The sequence below is a fragment of the Macaca fascicularis genome, chromosome 16 (assembly GCF_037993035.2).
Source record: "Macaca fascicularis isolate 582-1 chromosome 16, T2T-MFA8v1.1".
NCBI lineage: Eukaryota > Metazoa > Chordata > Mammalia > Primates > Cercopithecidae > Macaca > Macaca fascicularis.
In genome coordinates, this window is record NC_088390.1 from 41,720,802 (window position 1) to 41,748,328 (window position 27,527).

General features: G+C 39.3%; 1 protein-coding gene across 2 annotated transcripts in view; it reads right to left on the minus strand.

Moving 5' to 3' along the window:
• SLFN12 (schlafen family member 12) overlaps positions 1–26,932 on the minus strand; it is a 29,615-nt gene extending 2,683 nt beyond the window's left edge. Inside the window, exons 1-3 of one of the 2 annotated variants that reach the window (XM_065531235.2) lie at positions 26,639–26,932; positions 14,920–15,998; positions 13,540–13,647 (exon numbers count right to left, since the gene is read on the minus strand). In XM_065531235.2, the coding sequence (XP_065387307.1) occupies positions 13,540–13,647; positions 14,920–15,958 (1,147 nt within the window). In that variant the 5' untranslated portion in view covers positions 15,959–15,998; positions 26,639–26,932. Of the gene's footprint in view, positions 1–13,539; positions 13,648–14,919; positions 15,999–25,898; positions 26,212–26,638 lie in introns of those variants that run through there. The other variant, XM_065531236.2, reaches the window with a different exon arrangement.
• Between the last annotated feature and the right edge of the window lie 595 nt (positions 26,933–27,527).

Genomic DNA, 27,527 nt, shown 5'->3' on the forward strand with positions numbered 1-27,527 from the left:
GTATGTGGTATTAAGAACTTGTTTGATAATGTTTAACAGCAGACAGAGCATAGCAGAAAACAGGACTAATCAATAGTAAGACAGGATGGTAGCAAAAGTCCGAACTCAAACTCAATGGAAAAAAAAAAAAAAAAAAAAGGTAAAAACAGAAGATAAGAGACATGTCAGAAACTGTCAAAATTCTAGAAAATTTATAATATGAGTCCCACAAAGAGAAAGGAGAGAAAACTAAGATAAGCAATATTTGAAGAGATAAACAATTATAGTTTTTTCAAAGTTGATTAAAGATATCGCTCACAAATACAAGAGTATACCAATCCTTCTCAAACTCTTCCAAAAAATTGAAGAGGAGGACATACTTCCAAACTCATTTTATGAGGTTAACGTTACCCTGATCATGAAGTCAGGCAAGGACACCACATAAAAAAGAAAATTACAGGCCGATATCACTGATGAAACTAGATGCAAAAATTCTCAACAAAATACTAGCAAACCAAATACAACAGCACATTAAAAGGATCATTCAGGATCCCGGAGCAAGGTGGCCGAATAGGAGCAGCTCCAGCCTCCAGCCCCCAGCGTGAGTGACACAGAGGACAGGTGATTTCTGCATTTTCAACGGAGGTACCAGGTTCATCTCACTGGGGAGTGCTGGACAATCGGTAGTGGTCAGCTGGTGCAGCCCAACCAGCGAGAGCTGAAGTAGGGCGAGCCATCACCTCACCTGGGAAGTGCAAGGGGGAAGGGAATCTCTTTTTCTAGCCAAGGGAAACTGAGACACACAACACCTGGAAAATCAGGTAACTCCCACCCAAATACTGCACTTTACCAAGGGTCTTAGCAAACGGCACACCAGGAGATTATATCCCACACCTGGTTGGGCGGGTCCCATGCCCACAGAGCCTCCCTCATTGCTAGCACAGCAGCCTGAGATCTAACTGCAAGGCGGCAGCAAGGCTCAGGGAGGGGCGCCCACCATTGCTGAGGCTTAAGTAGGTAAACAAAGCTGCCAGGAAGCGCAAACTGGGTGGAGCCCACCGCAGCTCAAGGGGGCCTGCCTGTCTCTGTAGACTCCATCTCTGGGGACAGGGCATAGTTAAACAAACAGCAGCAGAAACCTCAGCAGAGGTAAATGACCCTGTCTGACAGCTTTGAGGAGAGCAGTGGATCTTCCAGCATGGAGGATGAGATCTGAGAACCGACAGACTGCCTGCTTAAGTGGGTCCCTGATCCCTGAGTAGCCTAACTGGGAGACATCCCCCACTAGGTGCAGACAGACACCTCACACCTCACATGGTGGGGTACATCCCTGAGACAAAGCTTCCAGAGCAAGAATCAGACAGCAACACTCACTGTTCAGCAATATTCTATCTTCTGCAGCCTCTGCTGCTGATAACCAGACAAACAGAGTCTGGAGTTGACCTCAAGCAATCTCCAACAGACCTACAGCTGAGGGTCCTGACAGTTAGAAGGAAAACTAACAAACAGAAAGGACACCCACACCAAAACCCCATCAGTTCATCACTGTCATCAAAGACCAAAAGTAGATAAAACCACAAAGATGGGAAAAAAGCAGTGCAGAAAAGCTGGAAATTCAAAAAATCAGAGCGCATCTCCCCCTCCAAAGGAATGCAGCTCATCGCCAGCAATGGATCAAAGCTGGATGGAGAATGACTTTGACGAGTTGAGAGAAGAAGGCTTTGGTCGATCAAACTTCTCAGAGCTAAAGAAGGAACTATGTAACCCGTGCAAAGAAACTAAAAGTCTTGAAAAAAGAATGGAAGAACGGATAACTAGAATAATCAATGCAGAGAAGACCATAAACGAACTGACAGAGATAAAAAAACATGACACGAGAAATACATGACAAATGCACAAGCTTCAGTAAGCGACTCGATCAACTGGAAGAAAGAGTATCAATGATTGAAGATCAAGTGAACGAAATGAAGTCAGAGGAGAAGTCTAGAGAAAAAAGAGGAAAAAGAAAAGAACAAAGCCTCCAAGAAATATGGGATTATGTGAAAAGACCAAATCTATGTCTGATTGGGGTGCCTGAAAGTGAGGGGGAAAATGGAACCAAGTTGCAAAACACTCTTCAGGGTATCATCCAGGAGAACTTCCCCAACCTAGTAAGGCAGGCCAACATTCAAATTCAGGAAATACAGAGAACGCCACAAAGATACTCCTCAAGAACAGCAACTCCAAGACACATAATTGTCAGATTCACCAAAGTTGAAATGAAGGAAAAAATGTTAAGGGCAGCCAGAGAGAAAGGTCGGGTTACCAACAAAGGGAAGCCCATCAGACTAACAGCAGATCTCTCAGCAGAAACTCTCCAAGCCAGAAGAGAGTGGGGGCCAATATTCAACATTCTTAAAGAAAAGAATTTTCAACCCAGAATTTCATATCCAGCCAAACTAAGTTTCATAAGTGAAGGAGAAATAAAATCCTTACAGACAAGCAACTGCTTAGAGATTTTGTCACCACCAGGCTTGCCCTACAAGAGACCCTGAAGGAAGCACTAAACATGGAAAGGAACAACTGGTACCAGCCATTGCAAAAACATGCCAAAATGTAAAGACCATCGATGCTAGGAAAAAACTGCATCAACTAACGAGCAAAATAACCAGCTAATATCACAATGACAGGATCAAGTTCACACATAACAATATTAACCTTAAATGTAAATGGACTAAATGGTCCAATTAAAAGACACAGACCGGCAAATTGGATAACGAGTCAAGACCCATCAGTCTGCTGTATTCAGGAGACCCATCTCACATGCAGAGACACACATAGGCTCAAAATAAAGGGATGGAGGAAGATCTACCAAGCAAATGGAGAACAAAAACAAGCAGGGGTTGCAATTCTAGTCTCTGATAAAACAGACTTTAAACCAACAAAGATCAAAAGAGAGAAAGAAGGTCATTACATAATGGTAAAGGGATCAATTCAACAGGAAGAGCTAACTATCCTAAATATATATGCACCCAATACAGGAGCACCCAGATTCATAAAGCAAGTCCTTAGAGACCTACAAAGAGACTTAGACTCCCACACAATAATAATGGAAGACTTCAACACCCCACTGTCAACATTAGACAGATCAACGAGACAGAAAGTTAACAAGGATATCCAGGAATTGAACTCAACTCTGCACCAAGCGGACCTAATAGACATCTACAGAACTCTCCACCCCAAATCAACAGAATATACATTCTTCTCAGCACCACATCACACTTATTCCAAAATTGACCACATGGTTGGAAGTAAAGCACTCCTCAGCAAATGTAAAAGAACAGAAATTATAACAAACTGTCTCTCAGACCACAGTGCAATCAAACTAGAACTCAGGACTAAGAAACTCAATAAAAACTGCTCAACTACATGGAAACTGAACAACCTGCTCCTTAATGACTAGTGGGTACATAACAAAATGAAGGCAGAGATAAAGATGTTCTTTGAAACCAATGAGAACAACGATACAACATACCAGAATCTCTGGGACACATTTAAACGGTGTGAGGAGGGAAATTTATAGCACTAAATGCACATGAGAGAAAGCTGGAAAGATCTAAAATTGACACCCTAACATCACAATTAAAAGAACTAGAGAAGCAAGAGCAAACACATTCAAAAGCTAGCAGAAGGCAAGAAATAACTAAGATCAGAGCAGAACTGAAGGAGATAGAGACACACAAAAAACCCTCCAAAAAATCAATGAATCGAGGAGTTGGTATTTTGAAAAGATCAACAAAATTGATAGACTGCTAGCAAGACTAATAAAGAAGAAAAGAGAGAAGAATCAAATAGATGCAATAAAAAATGATAAAGGGGATATCACCACTGACCCCACAGAAATACAAACTACCATCAGAGAATACTGTAAACACCTCTATGCAAATAAACTAGAAAACCTAGAAGAAATGGATAATTTCCTGAACACTTATACTCTCCCAAGACTAAACCAGGAAGAAGTTGAATCCCTGAATAGACCAATAGCAGGCTCTGAAACTGAGGCAATAATTAATAGCCTACCAACCAAAAAAGTCCAGGACAAAACGGATTCACAGCCGAATTCTACCAGAGGTACAAGGAGGAGCTGGTATCATTCCTTCTGAAACTATTCCAATCAATAGAAAAAGAGGGAATCCTCCCTAACTCATTTTATGAGGCCAACATCATCCTGATACCAAAACCTGGCAGAGACACAACAAAAAAAGAGAATTTTAGACCAAATATCCCTGATGAACATCGATGCAAAAATCCTCAATAAAATACTGGCAAACTGAATCCAGCAGCACATCAAAAAGCTTATCCATCATGATCAAGTGGGCTTCATCCCTGGGATGCAAGGCTGGTTCAACATATGCAAATCAATAAATGTAATCCAGCCAATAAACAAAAGCAAAGACAAAAACCACATGATTATCTCAATAGATGCAGAAAAGGCCTTTGACAAAATGCAACAGCCCTTCATGCTAAAAACTCTCAATAAATTCGGTATTGATGGAACGTATCTCAAAATAATAAGAGCTATTTATGACAAACCCACAGCCAATATCATACTGAATGGGCAAAAACTGGAAGCATTCCCTTTGAAAACTGGCACAAGACAGGGATGCCCTCTCTCACCACTCCTATTCAACATAGTGTTGAATGTTCTGGCCAGGGCAATCAGGCAAGAGAAAGAAATCAAGGGTATTCAGTTAGGAAAAGAAGTCAAATTGTCCCTGTTCGCAGATGACATGATTGTATATTTAGAAAAACCCATCATCTCAGTCCCAAATCTCCTTAAGCTGGTAAGCAACTTCAGCAAAGTCTCAGGATACAAAATTAATGTGCAAAAATCACAAGCATTCTTATACACCAGTAACAGACAAACAGAGAGCCAAATCATGAATGAACTTCCATTCACAGTTGCTTCAAAGAGAATAAAATACCTAGGAATCCAACTTACAAGGGATGTAAAGGACCTCTTCAAGGAGAACTACAAACCACGGCTCAGTGAAATAAAAGAGGACACAAACAAATGGAAGAACATACCATGCTCATGGATAGGAAGACTCAATATCATGAAAAAGGCCATACTGCCCAAGGTAATTTATAGATTCAATGCCATCCCCATTAAGCTACCAATGACTTTCTACACAGAATTGGAAAAAAACTGCTTTAAAGTTCATATGGAACCAAAAAAGAGCCCGCATTGCCAAGATAATCCTAAGTCAAAAGAACAAAGCTGGACACATCACACTACCTAACTTCAAACTATATTACAAGGCTACAGTAACCAAAACCGCATGGTACTGGTACCAAAACAGAGATATAGACCAATGGAACACAAGAGAGCCCTCAGAAATAATACCACACATCTATAGCCATCTGATCTTTGACAAACCTGACAAAAACAGGAAATGGGGAGAGGATTACCTATTTAATAAATGGTGCTGGGAAAATTGGCTAGCCATAAGCAGAAAGCTGAAACTGGATACTTTCCTTACTCCTTATATGAAAATTAATTCAAGATGGATTAGAGACTTAAATGTTAGACCTAATACCATCAAAAACCTTAGAAGAAAACCTAGGTAATACCATTCAGGACATAGGCATGGGCAAGGAGTTCATGTCTAAAACACCAAAAGCAATGGCAACAAAAGCCAAAATTGACAAATGGGATCTAATTAAACTAAAACGCTTCTGCACAGCAAAAGAAACTACCATCAGAGTGAACAGGCAACCTACAGAATGGGAGAAAATTTTTGCAATCTACTCATCTGACAAAGGGCTAATATCCAGAACCTACAAAGAACCCAAACAAATTTACAAGAAAAAAACAAACAACCCCATAAAAAGTGGGCAAAGGATATGAACAGACATTTCCCAAAAGAAGACATTCATACAGCCAACAGACACATGAAAAAATGTTTGTCATCACTGGCCATCAGAGAAATGCAAATCAAAACCACAATGAGAGACCATCTCACAGCAGTTAGAATAGCAATCATTAAAAAGTCAGGAAACAACAGGTGCTGGAGAGGATGTGGAGAAATAGGAACACTTTTACACTGTTGGTGGGATTATAAACTAGTTCAGTCATTGTGGAAAACAGTATGGCGATTCCTCAAGAATCTAGAACTAGAAATACCATATGACCCAGCCATTGCATTACTGGGTATATACACAAAGGATTATAAATCATGCTGCTATAAAGACACATGCACACATATGTTTATTGCGGCAGTATTCACAACAGCAAAGACTTGGAATCAACCCAAATGTCCATCAGTGACAGACTGGATTAAGAAAATGTGGTACATATACACCATGGAATACTATGCAGCCATAAAAAAGGATGAGTTCGTGTCCTTTGTAGGGACATGGATGAAGCTGGAAACCATCATTCTGAGCAAACTTTGGCAAGAACAGAAAATCAAGCACCGCATATTCTCACTTATAGGAAGGAATTGAACAATGAGATCACTTGGACATGGGAAGGGGAACATCACACACCGGTGCCTATTATGGGGAGAGGGGAGGCTGGAGGGATGGCATTGGGAGTTATAACTGATATAAATGACGCGTTGATGGGTGCTGATGAGTTGATGGGCAGCACACCAGCATGGCACATGTATACATATGTAACAAACTTGCACATTGTGCACATGTACCCTAGAACTTAAAGTATAATAAAAAATAAATAAATAAATAAAGGATCTTTCAGCTGGGTGCAGTGGCTCACACCTGTAATCCCAGTACTTTGGGAGGCCGAGGCGGGTGGATCACCTGAGGTCAGGGGTTCAAGACCAGCCTGGCCAACATGGTGAAACCCTGTCTCTACTAAAAATACATAAAATTAGCCAGAGATGGTGGCAGGCGCCTATAATCCCAGCTACTCAGGAGGCTGAAGTAAGAGAATCGCTTGAACTCAGGAGGTGGAGGTTGCAGGGTACCAAGATAGTGCCATTGCACTGCAACCTGGGTAACAAGAGCAAAACCATGTCTCAAAAAAAAAAAAAAAAGAAAGAAAGAAAGAAAGAAAGAAAGAAAGAAAGAAAGAAAGAAAGAAAGAAAGAAAGAAAGAAAAAGAAAAGAAAAGAAAATCCCATAATAAGTGGGATTTATCCTTGGGATGCAAGCACGGTATAACATGTGAAAATCAATAAATGTGATATACCACATTAATAAAATGAAGGGCAAAAACTGTATGTTCATATTAATGGATACAGAAAAGGCATTTGACAAAATTCAGCATTCTGTAATTTTAAAAAACCTCTCAACCAATTAGATGTAGAAGGAATGCACCTCAACACAGCAAAGACCATATATAAAAAACCTACAGCTAACTTCATACCCAGTGGTGAAATGTTGAAAGCTTTTCATCTAAGATCAGGAACAAAACAAGGATGCCCATTTCACCACTTCTATTCAATATGGAAGTCCTAGCCAGGGCAATTAGGGAAGAAAAAGAAATTAAAAGGATCCAAATTGGAAAATAGGAAATTAAATTGTCACAGTTTGTCCACAATGTGAACTTATATACAGAAAACCTTAAAGATGCCACCAAAAAAATAATCAGAACAAATAAAAGAATTCAGTAAATTTTCAGAATACAAAAATCAGTAGCATTTCCATACACTAACAAAAAATTATCCTAAAAAGAAATCAAGAACATACTCCCATTTATAATAGCTACAAAAAATACTTGATAATAAATGTTATCAAGGAGATGAAAGATCTCTATGCTGATATCTATAAAATGCTGATGAAGGAAATTGGAAAAGACACAAATAAATGGAAAGATAGCTTGTGTTCATGGATTGAAAAAATCATATTGTTAAAATGCCCAAACTACCCAAAGTAAGCTACAGATTCAATGAAAACCCTATCAAAATTCCCATGTCATTTTTGATAGAAAAATGATTGTATACCTAGAAAACCCTAAAGACTCATCCAAAAAGCTCCTAGATCTGATAAATGAATTCAATTAAGTTTCAAGATACAAAACCAATGTACACAAATTAGCACTGCTATACAGCAACAGTGATCAAGCTGAGAATCAAATCAAAAACTCAATCCCTACTACAACAGCTGCAAAATAAAATAAAATACTTAGCAATATACCTAGCCAAGGAGGTGAAAGATCTCTAAATGGAAAACTACAAAACCGTGCTAAAAGAAATCATAGATGAAACAAACAAATGGAAACACATCCCATGCTCATGGATAGGTAGAATCAATATTGTGAAAATGACCATACTGACAAAAACAATCTACATCAATGTAATTCCCATCAAAATACCATAATCATTCACAGAACTAGAAAAAACAATCCTAAAATTTCTATGGCACCAAAAAAGAGTGCACATAGCAAAAGCAAGACTAAGCAAAAAGAACAAATCTGGAGGCATCACATTACCTGATTTCAAACTATACTACAAAGTTATAGTTACCATAACAGCATGGTTCTGGTATAAAAATAGACATGTAGACCAATGGAATAGAATAGGGAACTCTGAAAGAAAGCCTAATGCTTGCAGTTCAATTGGATCTTCAACAAAGCAAGCAAAAACAAAGTGGGGAAATGACACCCCATGCAAAAAATGGTGCTGGGATAATTGGCAAGCCACATGTAGAAGAATGAAACCAGATCCTCATCTCTCACCTTACACAAAAACCAACTCAACATGAATCAAATACTTAAATCTAAGACCTGAAACCATAAAAATTCTAGAAGATAACATCAGAAAAACAATTCTAGTCATAGGCAAAGAGTTCATAACCGAGAACCCAAAAGCAAATATAACAAAAACAAAAATAAATAGATGAGACATAATTAAACTAAAAGTCTTCTGCACAGCAAAAGAAATAGCAGGGTAAAAAGACAATCCACAGAATGGGAGAAAATATTTGCAACCTATGCATCTGACAAATGACTGATATCCAGAATCTATGAGGAACTCAAACAAATCAGCAAGAAAAAGACAAAGAATCCCATCAAAAAGTGGGCAACGGATATGAATAGACAATTCTCAAAAGAAGATATACAAATGGCCAACAAACATGAAAATATGCTCGACATCACTAATGATCAGGGAAATGAAAATTAAGACCACAATGAGACTATCTTACACCTGCAAGAATGGCCGTAATTAAAAGTCAAAAAATAATAGATGTTGGCACGTGTGCACTGAAAAGGGAAATCTTTTATACTGCTAATGTGAATGTAAGCTATTACAACCACTATGGAAAAAAGTATGGAGGTTCATTAAGGAATTAAAAGTAGAACTACCATTTGCTCCAGCAGTCCCACTGCTGGGTATCTACCCAGAGGAAGATAAGTCATTATATGAAAAAGACCTTTATACACACATTTATAGCAGCAAAATTTCCAATTCCAAAAATATGGAACCGGCCTAAATGCCCATCAACCATCAAGTGGATAAAGAAAATGTGGTATATATACACCATGGAATATTATTAGTCATGTAAAGGAATGAAATAATGGCATTCGCAGCAACCTGAATGGGATTGGAGACCATTATTCTAAGTGAAGTAACTCAGGAATGGAAAACCAAATATCAAATATTCTTACTTATAAGTGGGAGCTAGGTCATGAGGACACAAAGACTAAGAATGATACAACAGACTTTGGGGACTCAAGGGGAAGAGTGGGAGGGGAATGAGGGACAAAAGACTACACATTGGGTACAGTGTACATTGCTCGGGTGATAGCTGCACCAAAATTTCAGAAGTCACCACTAAAGAACTCATTCATGTAACCATAAACCACCTATTCCCCAAAAACTAGTGAAATAAATATTTTTAAAATTAACATATAAGATACCTAGGAAAAGCACTCACTACACAAAATAAATAAATTTTTGAAACCAATCTGCTTTGTTCTCACAAGAAAATAAAAATAGCCTGAAATAAGTATCTGAAATATAAGTCAGACTAATATTGAGATGCCAGCTATTGAATTTAGGATTCCTTAAAAATATCTTACCAAAATTAACACCAAAGGAAACAGAAAGTGTAGGCAATCCTTTTATTAAAAAACCAGAAATATGTCAGGCACAATGGCTCAAGCCTGTAATCCTAGCGCCTTGATAGGCTGAGGCAGGTGGATCACTTGAGCCCAAGAACTTGAAGCTACAGTGAGCCATGATCACACCACTACACTTCAGCCTGGGTGACAGAGCCAGTTCCTGATTCAAAAAAGAACTAGGAGTCTTCCCACATAGGGAAGACAAACTATTGTACAGGCAAATTCCACCACAATATCAAGCATATCATTCTAATCTCATATAAATTTTTTCAAAGGATTGAAAAAGAGGAAATAATCCCCAACTCATTCTGAGTTCAGCACAATTTTAATACAAATACTAGACAAAGAGAGAAAACTACCCTTAGACCTTGTCACTCATGGATTTAGATGCAGAAATTCTAAATTAAGAATTAGCAGCTAAATAAAAATGAGTAAAAAAGATAATACTGCAAGACCCAACTGAGTTGGTTCCCGGAATGCAAAAATGGCTTAATAGAAAATATTAAACATCATTTGCCAATCAACATATTAAAGGGAAAAACATATAATCATGTCAACAGAAGTAGAAAATGCGTTCGATAAAATTCAGTATTCATCCATGTAAAAAAAGAAAAAACATTTAGTAAACTAGAAATATCATTAAACTTCCTTAGGCTGATAATAGTATATTCAAAGTACTTAAGGCAAACCTCAATTTATTTTTATTTTTTATTATACTTTAAGTTCTGGGGTACATGTGCACAATGTGCAGGTTTGTTACATAGGTACACATGTTCCATGTTGGGCAAACCTCACTTTAAATGGGAAAGCCATAGACATACTCTCTTTAAAATCTGAACTAAGACTACTTGCATTAAGAATTGTCTAAAAGTCTTCATCAGTTCATTAGGACAAGAAAAAAAGACATTAAAGGCATAAAGGCTGGAAAGGAAAAGACAAAACATTTTATGATCTGCATATTTGTTTATACGAAATGTAAATAATCTGTGGACAAATTATTTAAAATAATAAGGAAACCTAACAATGTGGCCTTATATCAACTCATTATGTAAAAATCAACTGCATTTCTACACATCAGCAATAAACAAGAAAATGTAACTTTTAAAGAAAAATATCTTTACAACAAAAATTAAGGAACCTAGACATGAGTGTAATAAAAGGTGTACAAAACGTGTACACAGAAATTTATGAAACTATAAAGGCAATAAAGAAGATATAAATAAGTAGAAAGATTTCCTATGCTCAAGGATACAACTTACTGATATAAATATGCCATTTCTTCCCAAATCTATCTAGAGATGCACTGTAAATGCAAATCAAAATCCCAAAAGAATTTTTTTTTTGGCACTTGAGCATATTCTATAATGTGTATAGAAGATTAAATGACTAAAAATTGCCAAGACACGCTCAAAGAAAACCTAAAGGGCTTACCCTACCAGATGTCAATACTTAGTATAACATTACAATGGCAGGGACAGACGACTTGGTCAAGGAAACATAATAAAGATTCTAAAAAGAGGGTTATCTATAGATATACAGTTGATCCTTGAACAACATGGGTTTGAACTGCATGGATCCACTTATGCCGGGATCTTCTTCCACCTCTGCCACCCTGAGATAGCAAGACCAACCCTTCTCTTCCTCAGCCTACACAACGTGAAGACATTGAGTATGAAGACCTTTAAATGATCTTCTTACACCTAATGGATAGAAAATATATTTCCTCTTTCTTATGACTTTCTTAATAACATTTTCTTTTCTCTAGCTTACTTTGTAAGAATATAGTGTATGATACATACACAAAATATGTGTTAATTGACTACATTATTGGTAAGGCTTTGGGTCAAAAGTAGGCTATTAGTAGTTAACTTTTTGGAAAGTCAAAAGCTATACACAGACTTTCGACTGCATACAGGTTTGTTCAAAGGTGAATTGTACTTAGTAATATGCTGAGGGTGGCATGGCATATCATGGTGAAAGTGAGACTTTTCAGTATTGCAGCTGGGAAAGTGGTTATCCACATGGAATAAAATGAAATAGCATGCTACATTACTGTCTATTGAATAGATGAATTGTGTATTTATTTATTTATTTATTTATTTATTTATTTATTTTAGACAAGGTCTCACACTGTTGCCCAGGTTGGAGTGCAGTGGTGTGATCTCAGCCCACTACAACCTCCGCCTCCTGGATTCAAGCGATTCTTATGCCTCAGTCTCCTGAGTAGCTGGGTCTACAGGTGTATACCACCACCCCTGGCTAATTTTTGTATTTTAGTAGAGACACAGCTTCACCATGTTGGCCAGGCTGGTCTCTTGGCCTCAAGTTATCCACCCACCTCTGGATTGTGTATTTACATATTACATGTTGAGTGCAAAACTTTAAAATTTTTAGGAGAAAATTAAAAGAAATATCTTTATAATCCTGGGGTATCGAAGGATCTCCTAAGCAAGGCGCAAAGAGCAGTAAACCACAACATTTTAAATGATAGTTTTGCCTACATTAAAATTTAAAATGACTACTTATGAGAGTATACCTTAAGAAAAGAAAAAATGCAAGCCACCAGCTTGGAGAAGACATTGGTAATCGTTAATACCTATGACTAAAAGAGGATTTCATTCTAGAATCTCTAAATTACTCCTATAAATCAATAGGAAAAAGACAAAGCTTATTAGAAAAATGGGCAAAGACAAAACAGACACTGCACAAAGATGAAATACATATGGCCAGTAAGTGTATGGAGAGATGCTCAACCTAATCAATAACAGGGAAACACACATTACAAAGAGATACCATTTTATACACATTTGATTGAGAAGACGGAGGTTAAGAGAAGGAGAAGCGTAAATAAGAAAAATTTGACAATTGGAGAAGATGTGGCATTTCTAATATATTGCTGATGGCAGTAACATGACCTATCTACTTTCAAAACAATTTGGCATTATCTTATTACTCGAATATTCACACACCTCCTGAGCCAGCAATTCTACTCCTACTTAGGCACCCAAGAGAAAATCTTGCACATATGCGCTAGAAGACTAAGAATGTTCAAGGTAACAGTGTTCATGTAGCAGAAAGCAGGAAATAGCTCAATTGCCCATCATCAACAACGATAAAAAAAAAAGATCAGTCAGAGATCCTGAGTGCTGATGGCATTTCTTCAGTAACTGAACATAGCCATGCCTGAAGGTGGGCCTCAATCTAGACTGTTCAGTGACATTATATATATGCTTCCTTTTTTTGTTTGTTTAAACTAAACTGACTTGGGTTGCTCTTACTTTCAAGTAAATGAGTTTGTATTGCACCAAGAAAATTCTAACCCAAATATAAAGAAATAGAATTGTACAGATTCAATGACTTAAAACAACAAAGAATTCCCATAAACACAAGAATGTGCTTTCAGAGCAAATTTCAAGACTGAGCTGGTTTGAAGAGAAAGAGGTTTGAATACAGCCACACCAACAAATCCAAAGAAGCCAGAATGAAACTACCTGGACGGTGATGTCTCTGCCGTTGCCTTTCCAAATGAGGCCAACTGTGGGGAGTAGGTGATGACATATTTATTTGAGAGATCAGCTCTTCATATGACCTGGAAAATTCTTAGAAAACAAAAAAGAAAATCACATGCTTAATTTGGCAGAAGGGAGACCCCAACTAACGAATGCATAGTATTATATATTAAAAGTCTATTTGTAACTGATTTTGTTTTTGGAAAAAAAAACAAAATATTAACGTTAGATATTGTGGTTAGATTCTTAGGTCAGATACAAATTGCAAAATTAACTTTTGTTGCCACTGACACACTGTATATTTCGAATGAAAATTCACAGTAAAAATGCATTAATAGTATTTAATACATTACCATATAATTGGGTTTATTTTTAAAGCAGTTAAAATGAGACGTGATGGCTAGTGAAGGAAAGCGGACTTTTGTGCAGATTCTGAGGAAGAAGTTTACATTTTCAGACATTTTATAAGTTGCTAGTACTGGTACAATTTCATTTGAGGGTTTCTTTTTCCAAAACCAGATAAAAATACCAGCATGATTCCTTCCTTATTGGTACAAATTAGGGCTACCATTTGGCTCACAAATGTGAGAAGAAAAAGGAAGCAATTTTATAGGAAATAAACAGAAAGGGAACAAGAAACATGAAGGAGCAAGTAAGTAAAAGAGGCAAGTGTTCCTGAAAGAAAGCAATGGTTACTTACTGAAATAGAGCTCAGAAACAAAAAGGAAAAGGATTAAACGGGTTTTCCTTCAAAGCTAGTAAAGACGTGGTAGGGAAGAAACTTCCGGGTTTAACTGGATCTTTGCACCAGGTAGGGCTACTAAAAGTAGATCATGTGCTTATTTTATGAAATATCTATCTTCTTCTAAGGGTGTAGAAGAAAACGAGAGGTAGGGAAGCTTTTTTTTTTTTTTTTTTTTTTTTTTTTTTTGAGACAGAGTCTTGCTCTGTTGCCCAGGCTGGAGTGCAGTGGCGCAATCTCGGCTCACTGCAACCTCCGCCACCTGGCTTCAAGCGATTTTCCTGCCTCAGCCTCCTGAGTAGCTGGGACTACAGGCACGTGCCATCACACCCTGCTAATTTTTTGTATTTTTAGTAGAAACGGGGTTTCACCATGTTAGCCAGGATGGTCTGTGTCTCCTGACCCGGTCATCTGCCCGCCTCGGCTTCCCAAAGTGCTGGGATTACAGGCGTGAGCCACTGCACCCAGCCGAGGCAGGGAACTATTGACCGTATCCACCAGAGATTAATAGATTAGGTGCTGAAATTTGAGGACTATTGATCTTGCCCCAAATCCCAAAGAGAAAACCTCCCTGCCACCCAAGCCAAATGCATTTCTGTTGCGAATCCCCCGCTCTCAACTTGGTTCAGCCTCCACCATGAACTGGATCCATTCCTTCCTGGTCAACTGCATCACACGGTTATCTTTCACATGCCAGGAATCAGGCTCTTTAGCAAACACTGCACAGCAGAAGCGCTCCACTCTGAGTGCACAGACATATCCACAAAGACTTCCTTTATCATATACTTCAAGGAATTTGCATGAATAATTTATGTTCTTCTTCTCCATACAGAAGTGATGCACAGGCATCTTCTTAATGGACTTTTCAATTTCTCTTTCTAACTTATCGAGGTCACTCATCTCTGCTTTAAAGCCAATTATTTCTTTATCTTCATTTACACCAATGAACAAATATCCTCCATCAGTATTTGCAAATGCAGAAACATACTGAGGGAGAATCTCTTTAATTCGTTGTAACAACTTTTCTGTCGAGAAGTTTTTAATTTCAACATGTGTGGATTCGGTAAAGGTCAATTTTTCTTCCCGATCAAGTTCTGTTCTGTCAAAAAAGACCCCAGCCAAGGCCTTCATGTTACTTTCTTCTTGTATATCAACATGGGGCCTCCTTACCACCAATTCCGGTCTTAAGTACAATCTCCGTCTAGTCTTTTTCGTGTCTTTGAGGAACTGCAGTGCAGCAGCAGCATTCATGACTTTTGTAGACGTTATATCTCTTTTGTACAAATTGGAGCTCAAGGTGGTAATCCGCAGACCAGAGGTGTTCACGCTCCATGACTTCACAAAAATCAGAAAGTAATTACCATTCTGCATGAAGTCTAAGTACTCAGGAACAAATAACAGCATGTTACTAAAAGAATGTTCCAAATCTAGTCCTATTCCATCTTTTGTATAACTATAGTCTTCATTCTCAATTTCAGCCTTGATCACTCCCCCTCCAGAATTCAGCAGAGCACACACAGCTCGTGAGACACTTTCATTCTGCTTTTTTCTCAGTTTACTGTCCTTCATTTTCTTCCTGTTGTTCTCTCCAAGAGTGACTCTTCCCACATCTAGAACCCATTCGGCATAATTCGTTTCCAAATCAATACTGACGTTCATTTTCCCAGCAGCTATGCAGTGTCCAAGCAGAAATCCTTTTCTGTAAAATAGACAGAGCCATTAGAATAGGACCTGAACTAGAAAGATAGCAAATTCTGTATTATGAGGCAAATGCAAAAAAAAATCCTGTGCAGTATATATTCCACTAGACTGGTAAGTATATGGGTATGAAGAAACTGAAAACTGACAAATTTTGAGCTAAGACTATAATTGTACTCCTACTGAATTTTCATATTTGTTACTATAGTTTTATATAATGTATTCTAATTATGTAATCTCTTTATCTGCCTTTTTCTCCTTTCTAGTCCCTAATATTGTACAACCTGTTTTCTCTCTCCTTTTCTTAAACAACACCTGGAGTGAGTCTATGTTTTTATCTTCTCAGTGAACCAGGCTTTAGTTATACATATTATTTCTACTTTTCTTTTTATTTTAACAATTTCAGCTTTTACCTTAATTATCTCCACTTATGGTGATAAATCTTTTGGAAGATTTCCAGTTAAGGTCTAACGACATCCAGCAATATGTCATGTTAATTATTTTTCCTTCTTGTAAGAATGAATTAGATTTACAAATTTTGGCCATTGATCTTAAGCAAAGTGGGCTAAGTCATTGTGCCTTTTTAAAATCTAATATTCGCATATTTTCAATAAGGAAAATTCTTATATACAAAACACCTGTGCTACGCTTTGAATGTTTGTGTTCCCCCAAAATTCGTATGTTGAAATTCTAACTCCCAAGGTGATGAGGTTTTTGGGAGGTGATCAAGTTACGAGGGTGAAGCCCTCATGAATGAGATTAGTGCTCTCCTAAAAAGGACCCCAGAACACTAGCTCATCCCTTCCACTATGTGAGAACATAGCAAGAAAGTAGGCAGTCTGCGACACGAAAAGGGCCCTCACCAGAACCCAGCAGTGCCGGCATCTTAATCTTGAACTTCTCAGCCTCCAGAACTGTGAGTCATAAATTTCTGTTACTTGTAAGCCACCCAGTTTGTGGTATTTTGTTATGGCAGCCTAAACAAATTAAGACAGTGTGCTTTAGTCTGTGTATCCCTAATCCATTAGCTCTGTTCCCTTAAAATCTATTGGGATCACTGCGTTGCTCTAAATGGAAAGTTTTAGGTTAAGAAGTGTAACTTAAGTTCAACTTTTTTTTAAGTGTAACTTAAGTGTCACTTTTAGGTTAAGAAGTTTTTTTGGTTTGTTTGTTTGTTTGTTTTTGGGTTTTTTTTTTTTTTTTTTTTTGAGATGGAGTCTGGCTGTGTTGCCCAGGCTGGAGTGCAGTGGCGTGATCTTGGCTCACTGCAAGCTCTGCCTCCAGGGTTCACTCCATTCTCCTGCCTCAGCCTCCCAAGTAGCTGGGACTACAGGCGCCTGCCACCATGCGCAGCTAATTTTTTGTATTTTTGGTAGAGACGGGGTTTCACCGTGTCAACCAGAATGGTCTTGATCTCCTGACCTCATGATCCGCCCCCCTCAGCCTCCCAAAGTGCTGGGATTACAGGCGTGAGCCACTGTGCCCAGCCAAAGTGTAACTTTTTTATAACTTTTTTAAAGTGTAACTTAAGTGTAACTTTTAAGTTAAGAAGCATAACTTAAGTTTAACTTTTTTTAAGTGTAACTTAAGTATAACTTTTAAGTTAAGAAGTTTAACTTAAGAAGTGTAGGTTTTCCAAGTGGCATAGAGACAATTAAGAATAAAGTCCATCATAGGTTGTAATTACTATACTAGAAAAGGAATGTAAAGGGGATCAGAATATTCCTGTCCACTGCTAGACCAATATCACGCAGATACTCAGCTAAGGTTGTGGATACCACCTGTGTCCATATAAATTCCTGATCACATGTAAACAATGTTAACGTTGGAGCCCCAAACTATTTGGACAGTTGGGGTTGAATCCTTTAGTTCTTTGTCCATGTTTTCTCTTAGCTCTTTGAAGATATTTAAGACAGTGTTTGTTTTTTGTTTTATTAATTTATAAATAAAATCCTATATATTGATCATTTACAATGTGTTTTTTTGAAACATGTATATACTGTGGAATGGCTATGTTGAGCTAACTACCATATGCACTACTTCACAGACTTATCATTTTTCTGGTGAATATTGCTACTGTTTTAGCAACTTTCAAGAATACAGGCCTAGCACAGTGGCGCATGCCTATAATCTAAGCACTTTGGGAGACTGAGGTGGGAGGATTGCTTGAAGCCAAGAGTTCAAGACCAGCCTGGACAACAAAACAAGACCACATCTCTACAGAAAAGTAAAATAAAATAAAATCAGAATTGGCTGGGCACAGTGATTTGTGCCTATGGTCCCAGCTACTTAAAAGGCTGAGGTGGGAGGATCACTTGAATCCAGGAGTTCAAGGCTGCAGTAAGCTATGATCATGGCACTGCACTCCAGCTTGGGCAACAGAGAAAGACCCTATCTCCAAATAAATAAATAAATAAATAAATAAATAATAAAGAACACAATATATTGTTAACTATAGTCATCATATTGTACAATAGAGCTCTTGAACTTATTCCTCCTATCTAACTGACATTTTGTATCCTTTAACCAACATTTCCCCAAAGCCCATCTTTCCCCAGTAACCACTATTCTACTGTATATTTCTATGAGTTTAACTTTGATAGATTCTACAAATAAGTGAAATCATGCAGTATTTGTCTTTCTCTGCTTGGCTTATTTCACTTAACATAATGTCCTCCAGATTCATCCACGTTATCAAAAATGACAGGATTTCCTTCTTTTTCTTAAGGCTAACCAGTTTTTTTTTTTTTTTTTTTTTTTTTTTTTTTTTTTTGAGACGGAGTCTCGCTCTGCCGCCCAGGCTGGAGTGCAGTGGCCAGATCTCGGCTCACTGCAAGCTCTGCCTCCCGGGTTCACGCTATTCTCCTGCCTCAGCCTCCTGAGTAGCTGGGACTACAGGCGCCCGCCACCTCGCCCGGCTAGTTTTTTGTATTTTTTAGTAGAGACGGGGTTTCACCGTGTCAGTCAGGATGGTCTCGATCTCCTGACCTCGTGATCCGCCCGTCTCGGCCTCCCAAAGTGCTGGGATTACAGGCTTGAGCCACCGCGCCCGGCCAAGGTTAACCAGTATTTTATTATCTCTATGTACCACTTTTTCTTTATCCGTTCATCTGTTGGTGAACACTTAGGTTGCTTCCATATTTTGCCTATTGTGAATAATGCTGCAATAGACATGAGAGTACAGATATCTCTTTGATAGATTGATTTCATTCCCTCTGGATATTTATCAGGAGTGAGGTTGCTGAATCGTATGGTGGTTATTTTCCTTCTTTTTCTTTCTTTCTTTTTTTTCTTCAGAAACCTCCATACTATTTTCCATAATGGCTATGCTAGTTTAAATTCCTACCAATAGTGTGCAAGGGTTCTCTTTTCTCTACATCTTCGCCATCTCTTTTTATCTCTTGTCTTTTTTGTAATAGCCATTTTAACATGTGTGAGGTGATTTCCAATTGTGGTTTTAATTTGCATTTTCCTGATGATTAGTAATGTTGAGCATTATTTCGTATATCTGTTGTCCATTAGAATGTCTTCTCTTGAGAAATGTCATTCAGATCCTTTGCCCATTTTTTAATCTGTTTTTTTCTTACTATTGAGTTGTTTGAGTTTCTTATATATTTTGGATATTAACCTCTTATCAGATCTATGGTTTACAAATATTTTCTTTCATTCTATAGCTTATTGTTTTACTCTGTTGATGTTTTTGCTTTGTTATGCAGAAGCTTTTTAGTGTGATGTAATCCCATTTGTCTACATTTGCTTTCATTGCCTGTGCGCCATTGGGATGACATCCAAAACATCACTGCCCAGGCCAACGTCTTGGATCTTTTTAATATATTTTCTTCTAGTAGTTTTATAGTTTCAACTCTTACATCTAAGTCTTTAATCGATTTTGAGTTGATTTTTGTATTTGGTGTGAGATGAGGGTCTAATTTCATTTTCTGCATGTGGATATTAAGAACGTTGTTTTAAAATCTTTGTCTAATATGTGTGGTATCTGGCCTTCCTCAGAGACGTGTTCTGCCAATTTACTTTCTTCTTTTGGATAGATCATATTTTTCTGTTGTGTGTATGCTTTATGAATTTTTGTTGGAAACTGGGTATTTGAAAAAACAGTGATCTCTCATAGTCTTTGCAGACAAATGCTATGGCAAGGCAAACCTTCAATGATTGGCTAAGTATACTCTGATCTTAGGGATCAGCTTGAGGAAAAAGTTTAAGGTCTTCTCAGGTCTTTTCTGAGCATTTGTCCTGCCTGGATTGAGTGGGGCTTTCTTGATTCCTCTACATACATGGCTGCTTTTGAATGTCTTAATTTCCCAAAGAATCTCACCCCAGCTCCTCTTGTGAGCCTTAGATCGTTATTCTATGTCTCTAGCTATAATCTCTTGCCTAAGACATCTGGGGGTCCATAGTCTCCTTGCAGCTTTCCTGAGCAGTGGCTGTCACTTCTCCTCACTTGAGATCTGAGTTAGGGGATACAGAAATGAATCCCTCAGGCAGTCCCCAGACAGGTTACAACATTGAAAATAAGTTTTACTATGCCCCATCAGTTCCAGGGAGGAAACTAGGAGCAGTGATGCTGCCTCCTCAAGACTAAGACCTTGCGTGGCAAAAGGTTGGGTAAGGGTGAATAAAAACATCATGAAATTGCCTACAGCTTTGAATGTTGCTTTTTCTTGCTCGGGCATTCATTTAGTTGCAACAGATCTTTGTTGTTAGTTCAGTCAGTTTTGGGTTGCTTTTGATGTTTCCATGGAGAAACAGAGTTGAAGCTTCCTAATCCACTATTTTTCTGGCATCATTCCTGTCACCATTTCTTTATATTAAATGCAATTAGATAATATTTTTAAGATTTTGTACCCACGATGTCCCTTTCTCCTATTCTTGTTGACAGGTAATGCAAATCAAGTAGCTTCATAAAATAAGTTGGGGATGTAAGCTGCATTTCTATTATTTCACATTTTAGCAGTATGAGGACCTTTTTGCAGTGAGAGAGTTGGTCATGGTAGGCCATACTGCCCAAAACTAAAATATACAATTTGAATCTTGCTTTTCCATATATCAATATAGTATATACAATCAGTTTTGCAAAATAATAATTAGCTATTATTTAAAAACCTTATTAACTGCATAATTTCGTGCATGGTATTAATGTACCATTATTTAACTACTACCCTACAACTGAACATTGAAGTTGCTTTCAATCATTCAATATAATTGTACTAGAATCTTGACTCTGTTATTTCAATGCTTGGGTATGCTAATCACATAGTCTAATTTTCATTGAGTCTAAGAGTGCCCTGGCAAAGCGCTTCAATTATATATACAGATACGGTTCAGATATGTATAAAGATGGTTAAATCGAGTATGGGAGGCCAGAAGAGGCAGACAGAAAAGAAGCCAGATTTCAGGATATAAGAAATAGAACTTTGAAGGGGAAAAATTATGTAAGAGAAGAAAGAGTCTGAATCTGTGGAAATAAAGGTTCATGGTGAAACATAAGGTTATACTTGAACTTGTGGCTTAGGTACATAATTAACCTGAAATTATGTAAGTATATAGAGTGTATATATACACACAGAGAGAGACAGAAGTTCGTAAAAGTTAAATTACTGTATTAAGTGACAAAAAGTTTAAAGATTTTGATATATATTGTCAAATATTTTCCCAAATAATTGTGTCAGATTTTTCTCTAGCAAATTTATCTTAGTGGTGATTACAGCACTTTGCCCTGTACCTTTTAGGGGGAAGAGGATGTGGTATAAAAGCTATTAGAAAGCAGCATCTTTCCCTCAGTGTTTCCTGAAAACTCAGAGGGAACCAAGAGAGGGCTGCCTTCTAAGAGATATTGGACCTAGCATTCATTCAAATAGGCTCCCTGGGCCTGGGTCCATAGAAGAAAGCATTTGAACATGACCCAGAGAGATTCCAAAAAAAGAGAATCTAAGGGAGGAGGACTTGACTCCTGGTAGTTGAACAACAGTGAAGCCAGGTAAGCACAATCATTGAAGTTTAAATTTAAAACTCAATAATAGTCTCAATATGGCATAATTACGCAAGAAAGCAGAGGAAGATGTATATCTCTGCCATGCTGAGCTTTCTCCATAGTATTATAGCACAATTTGTGTTCTTTAGACCCAATTTCTTCACATTTCTTACACACGAGGCTGCCCCAAAGGCAAGTCCCTTCCCTGTTGATCAGACAGAAGAGATTCTCCATCTCTACCCATAAAGGCTGCAGGAGAATCAGTTCTGCTTTTAGCCAGGCACACAGCCCCAGTCCTACAATTTTCTGGTAATGCCTCACCAAGCAGCCTCTGCTCCCCAATTCTTTTTGCAGCCTCTGTAACTAGAATCCTGTCCCCTTTCCTCCCAACCCACGTTTTTGCACTGTCTACATCAGGCCCAGCTCTGTGTGAACTTTTTTGGCTAACCCACCAGACACAGAAGGGGACAGAAATCACATCTCACCCTCAGATTGATTAAGGAGGGTGCCCATACCACTGGAAAACTTGGAACCCATGGGAGCTGCAGTTGAGCCACCTTGTAGAGGACCCAGTGCTTGTGGACTAGCCTGGGATCCTGGCCACCCCAGTCCAACACCTGCAGCTGTGTAAAACTTTCCATAGTTCAAAATCACTGCCTTCAAGCATACATCTGGAACACACTCCTTAAAAAATTAGCTGGGGATTGAGCTTACCAAATCCCTAGGGCCTAAAACTTACTGGCCTCCCTTAAACTTTGGGTCTAGGTTTACAGGTTAGATGTTTCCACTGAAATCCTTTATACTTTTGACTATAGGGGAAATTCTATCAGACCTGCACTCACTATTTAGGCTATGTTGCTGACTCTCTTTAATGGGAAAGGAGACGGCATTCAGATCTCCTTAGAGTTATGTCAGAACAGCAGATTAGTAGGAACTGCACACTGGGTGGGACAGAAGTTGTAAGAGCTACCTCCTGGGAAACAAAAATCATGCAACACTCTTTGCCCTCCTAGGATGTCACTTTGCATTTAGTTCAGGACAGCACTGCTCTCATCCTTCCCACCTTCTAGATGATAAACCAGCAGAGTATGAGGGTGCTTGGTTTTTCTTTTAGGATCTAGCAATGAAGTTCGTCAGTGCCTGGTCACGTTTCATCTAAAGAACCTATTCCCCAACTCCCCGCATGTTCAGGACTCCAGGAGGATGGGCAACCCTGGGAGCTCTGGACACCCACCAAGCCCGGCCTGACCATAGAGCACTCTGCCCTCCCTGCCTCTCTAGCTCTGCTCGAACACTGCAGATCCCTGGCTCACGGGTCCCACAGCTCTTTCAGGTGCTCCCCAGCCCATGCAGGAGCAAAAGTTCCACCCAACCTATAGCTTCCAAGTCCACCATTCCTAAGTCCTCAACAGCCTGCAGTTTTGACAGAAGTTGCTACAGAGACAGGAAAGTGTTACTGGTGGAGGTTGTGCTGGTCACTGAAACATTCTGTTTGCAGGAGAAAAACAAAAACTTGGGTCTGTTCTAGGATCTGTGTGTTTCCTTAAAGTCTTAGAATGAGCAACTCCATTTTGGTTTGGTTTGATCCGTTGGGGCCTAGCACATGAGCTCAGTCCAAAACACTGGCCTCTCATAATTTTGTTTTTAAAAATTCCCCCTTTTTGTTCAGGTTCTCACTTAGGTGAGCGTGTAACCAAAACGTAAGGCCTTAGCGCTGCTCTCAGTTACCATCATTTTGGGTTTCCAGTCTCAGCATATCATTCATAGGTTACGGTGTCCTCATGATCGCATATTTATTTCACTTCTTACCATTCCAGTTGAAGAGAGACCATTTGACATTCTAGAGATGGCTGCATGCAAACATTGAAAACCTTTGAGAGAATACAGCGCACCAGGGAGCCTATTATTATGATGACTATTGGGAGGATAATACTGAGAGTCTGGAGGATGCTTCTTGCCCAGGGTCCCCATAAACCAAACCATCTAAAATTAAATAGATCAAATAATGAACTAAATAAAGAATCTACTAACTTAAGTAAACAATCTCTTCATTAATCCCCTACAACTGAATCTCTTAATCTTCATTTAATGTATTTCTCCATAGACTCCAAGTGCCAGCAGTTGCACAGATACTTCTCTGTTCGGTCAATGCTATCATAACTTTCTCAAAAGAATTTAAAGTCTATTGTGTAACTACGGCCTTAACGGTAGATGTTCTGAGAACATCTAACCTATGGGTTTTACATCGTGAAGGGGTTAATTGTTCTCAGTGAACCATAAAAAACTTTCTTTACCTGGTGAAAGTACACTGTAGCATAATCATGGGAAAAATTTTTATGCAACAAGAAAACATGCATTGAAAATGACATTGAATAAAACCCCTTTGTAAATGCTTAAATGGCCCATCGGGTAGCCAAATGTACCTGAAGCTTTGATTGTCTTCCCAGGAATATGAATTTGAAAAACCAAACATTGGTTATAAACTACTTTTGCAATTTATAAGTCAACAGTTTCCATGGTAGCTTGATTTTTAAAGGTCAAACTCCCTCAGACTTCAAAGAACACTGGGGCCAAATAGCGCCAACCAGACCCCCTGCTTAAGAACAGCAGCACAAGAGCCTGCACACATGCAAACCCCTCTCACTTTCCTATTCAACTGCAAACTCCAGATTCCAAACAATATTGGGGCCAAACAGTATTACAACTGCAAGAGAAAATTCTAAGGAGGGCTTAGTACTAGGCCTAAGAACCTCTATCAAAGGAATCCCCCTTGGAGAGGCTGAGGTCCAGAGGATCCCCCAGAGCATCCCCCTTTAGGGTCCAATCTTAGAGCATCAGATGTCTCTGACCTTAGGTGAGCACCAGTGCCACTTTACATGTTTTCCCTCCAGAGGCAATGGCCTACTATGAGATTTCCTTTTGTCTCTGGATGAAGGCCTTGACTTCTAGCATCCTTATAATTTGATAAGCCCGGGCTTTCCCATGGTTCCCATTCCACTAGAGTGATAGCCATGAACTTTAATAATAGGAAATGGAGGCTAGGTGGGTTTCTTTTGTCCTTAGCCAGTAGAGTAGGGGAAGGGAAGAATTTAACACAAGGAAAGAAGGTTTAAGTCACCTGAAACACGTGTGAGTTCGCCCTGGAGAAGCTGTGTCACACATAGGGATCAGGGACCACAACCAGAAAAGACAGAAAAGACACATGCACACATATGTTTATTGCAGCACTATTCACAATAGCAAAGACTTGGAATCAACCCAAATGTCCATCAATGACAGACTGGATTAAGAAAATGTGGCACATATACACCATGAAATACTATGCAGCCATAAAACAGGATGAGTTCGAGTCCTTTGCAGGGACATGGGTGCAGCTGGAAACCATCATTCTCAGCAAACTATCGCAAGAACAGAAAATCAAACACCACATGTTCTCACTCATAGGTGGGAATTGAACAATGAGATCACTTGGACACAGGAAGGGGAACATCACACACCGGGGCCTATTGTGGGGAGGGGGGGTGGAGAGGGATGGCATTAGGAGATATACCTAATGTAAATGCAGCACACCAACATGGCACATGTATACATATGTAACAAACCTGCATGTGGTGCACGTGTACCCTAGAACTTAAAGTATAATAAATAAATAAATAAATAAATAAATAAATAAATAAATAAATTTTAAAAGTCCTTCCTGCTTCTGGGCAGGGCAACTATCCCCATTCACGCCTTGGCCTTCAAGGCAGCACTGGAGAGTAGCCCCTGGCCAGAAACCTGCAGTCGCCTGCGTGTCTAGGCGCTGCCCACCAAGGATCCCAAGTTGGAAAGGAAAAGAAAAAGAGAGAGATTCCCCTGTATGGAGCAGAAAGGAAAAGGGAAAGAAGAAAAATAAATCCCAGACTTCGGGCTTACCTCCTGGCTGGCTTGCCAAAATATGTTACCAGTGAAGAGCGTCCAGGTTCTTGGCGTGTTGAACAAAGAAATGGACAAACACAAACAAAGCAAGGAAAGAATGAAGCAACAAAAGCAGAGATTTATTGAAAACGAAAGTGCATTCCACGGGGTGGGAGCAGGCCGGAGGATAGGGGCTCTCAAGAGCCCGGTTTCAGAATTTCCCGGGGTTTAATACCCTCTAAAGGTTTCCCGCTGGTTACTTGGTGTGCACACAATGTAAATGAAGTAGGAGCCCGAGATCAGTCTGAATGGTTGCAGAAAACGATCAATCGCAAGTTGAAGTGAAGTTACAAAGTTATGCCCTGTGCAAACATCTGATTGGTTGCAGAAAGCGACGTTACAAAGTTACACTCCTATGCAAATGAAGACTTGGCCCTGGAGAGTAGCCTGATTGGTTGTGGGAGGGGACCAATCAGAGATATTTTCAGTTTTTCATCTGTCACTTAGGAAGGGAGGGGTCGCAAAGGAAGTAGCCTCTGGTCCTTTTGTTACTTGAGTGTGGAAAGTTGGGGTTTTCCTCCAGACCCTTATTCTCCTGCCCCAGAAGGGAGAGAAAGCAGCCCGGGATAGGGGTGGGGGGTCTTCCCGGGAGTGGTGGGGCTGTGTTACCGGTGCCCCACCTCCTCCAGAGCCAGCAGACGCCCCAGAAATGAAAAACTAAGGCTGGAAGGTTTAGCGATGGAGCAGGATCAACTTACCAGCTCGCGCTGCTCCCTAGAAGCTGGATTCTTTGCAGGTGCAAGCACACCCCAGATGCCAGCGTGGGCCCTTGAGCAACGGGAAGTTAAAAACCTACGAGAACAGCTCTGAGTGATCTCTAGGGCGCTCTCGTTTCATTTTCTTCCATGAGTATTTTCTAAGACAAAAAGGAAAAAAGGTAATTTAAAGAAAACAAAGAACAAAGGAACTTGTCAAGGCGCAGGCTACAGTCCGTCGGCTCACTCTCCACAGAGTGTAAAGAATGTGAATCCTTTTCTGTTTTCCAGCCCTCCTCGTCCCGCCCTCCGGCTGCCCATTTCCCAGAGTGGCCTGCATTTCTATTGGGCAGTTGGCGCTCCGGAAGTGTCCACATTCTTTATTATCGACTCTGCACCTTTGCGCAATTGTCACTATTTTGGTTCATCAAAATTGAAGAAATACCAGGCTTTCTTACCATGCCCTTAAAGGGGTGACTCAACCTTTCCAGCTTTCCTCGCATTCCCAGAGCAGCCCTGACGCCCTCTTGCTTTTTTAAAAGCACGGTGGCCACCGGGAACCAAGTCAGACCAGCTGTGGATGAACAGAAGAAGACAAAGGTGCAAGGAGCGGATTGCTCCAGGAGAGACAGATTCAAATACCTAACCCTGGCAGTGTAGGGAGCATCTTGAGGTCATTTGGGAGATTCCTTTAGTTGGGATGCTCCAAGGGTTGGTCTCGCTGGATACAGACCTCCTGCCACTTTGCTTTCCTTTAGTCCCCTTATTATGGTAATTATGGTAATACATGTTTTTTTCTGCTCACTTGTCTAAGAATTGGTGTTTCAATACATAGCTTTTGAAATGTACACAGGCCAAAATGACTCATCACAGGGGAATTTGCAAGGCTGAG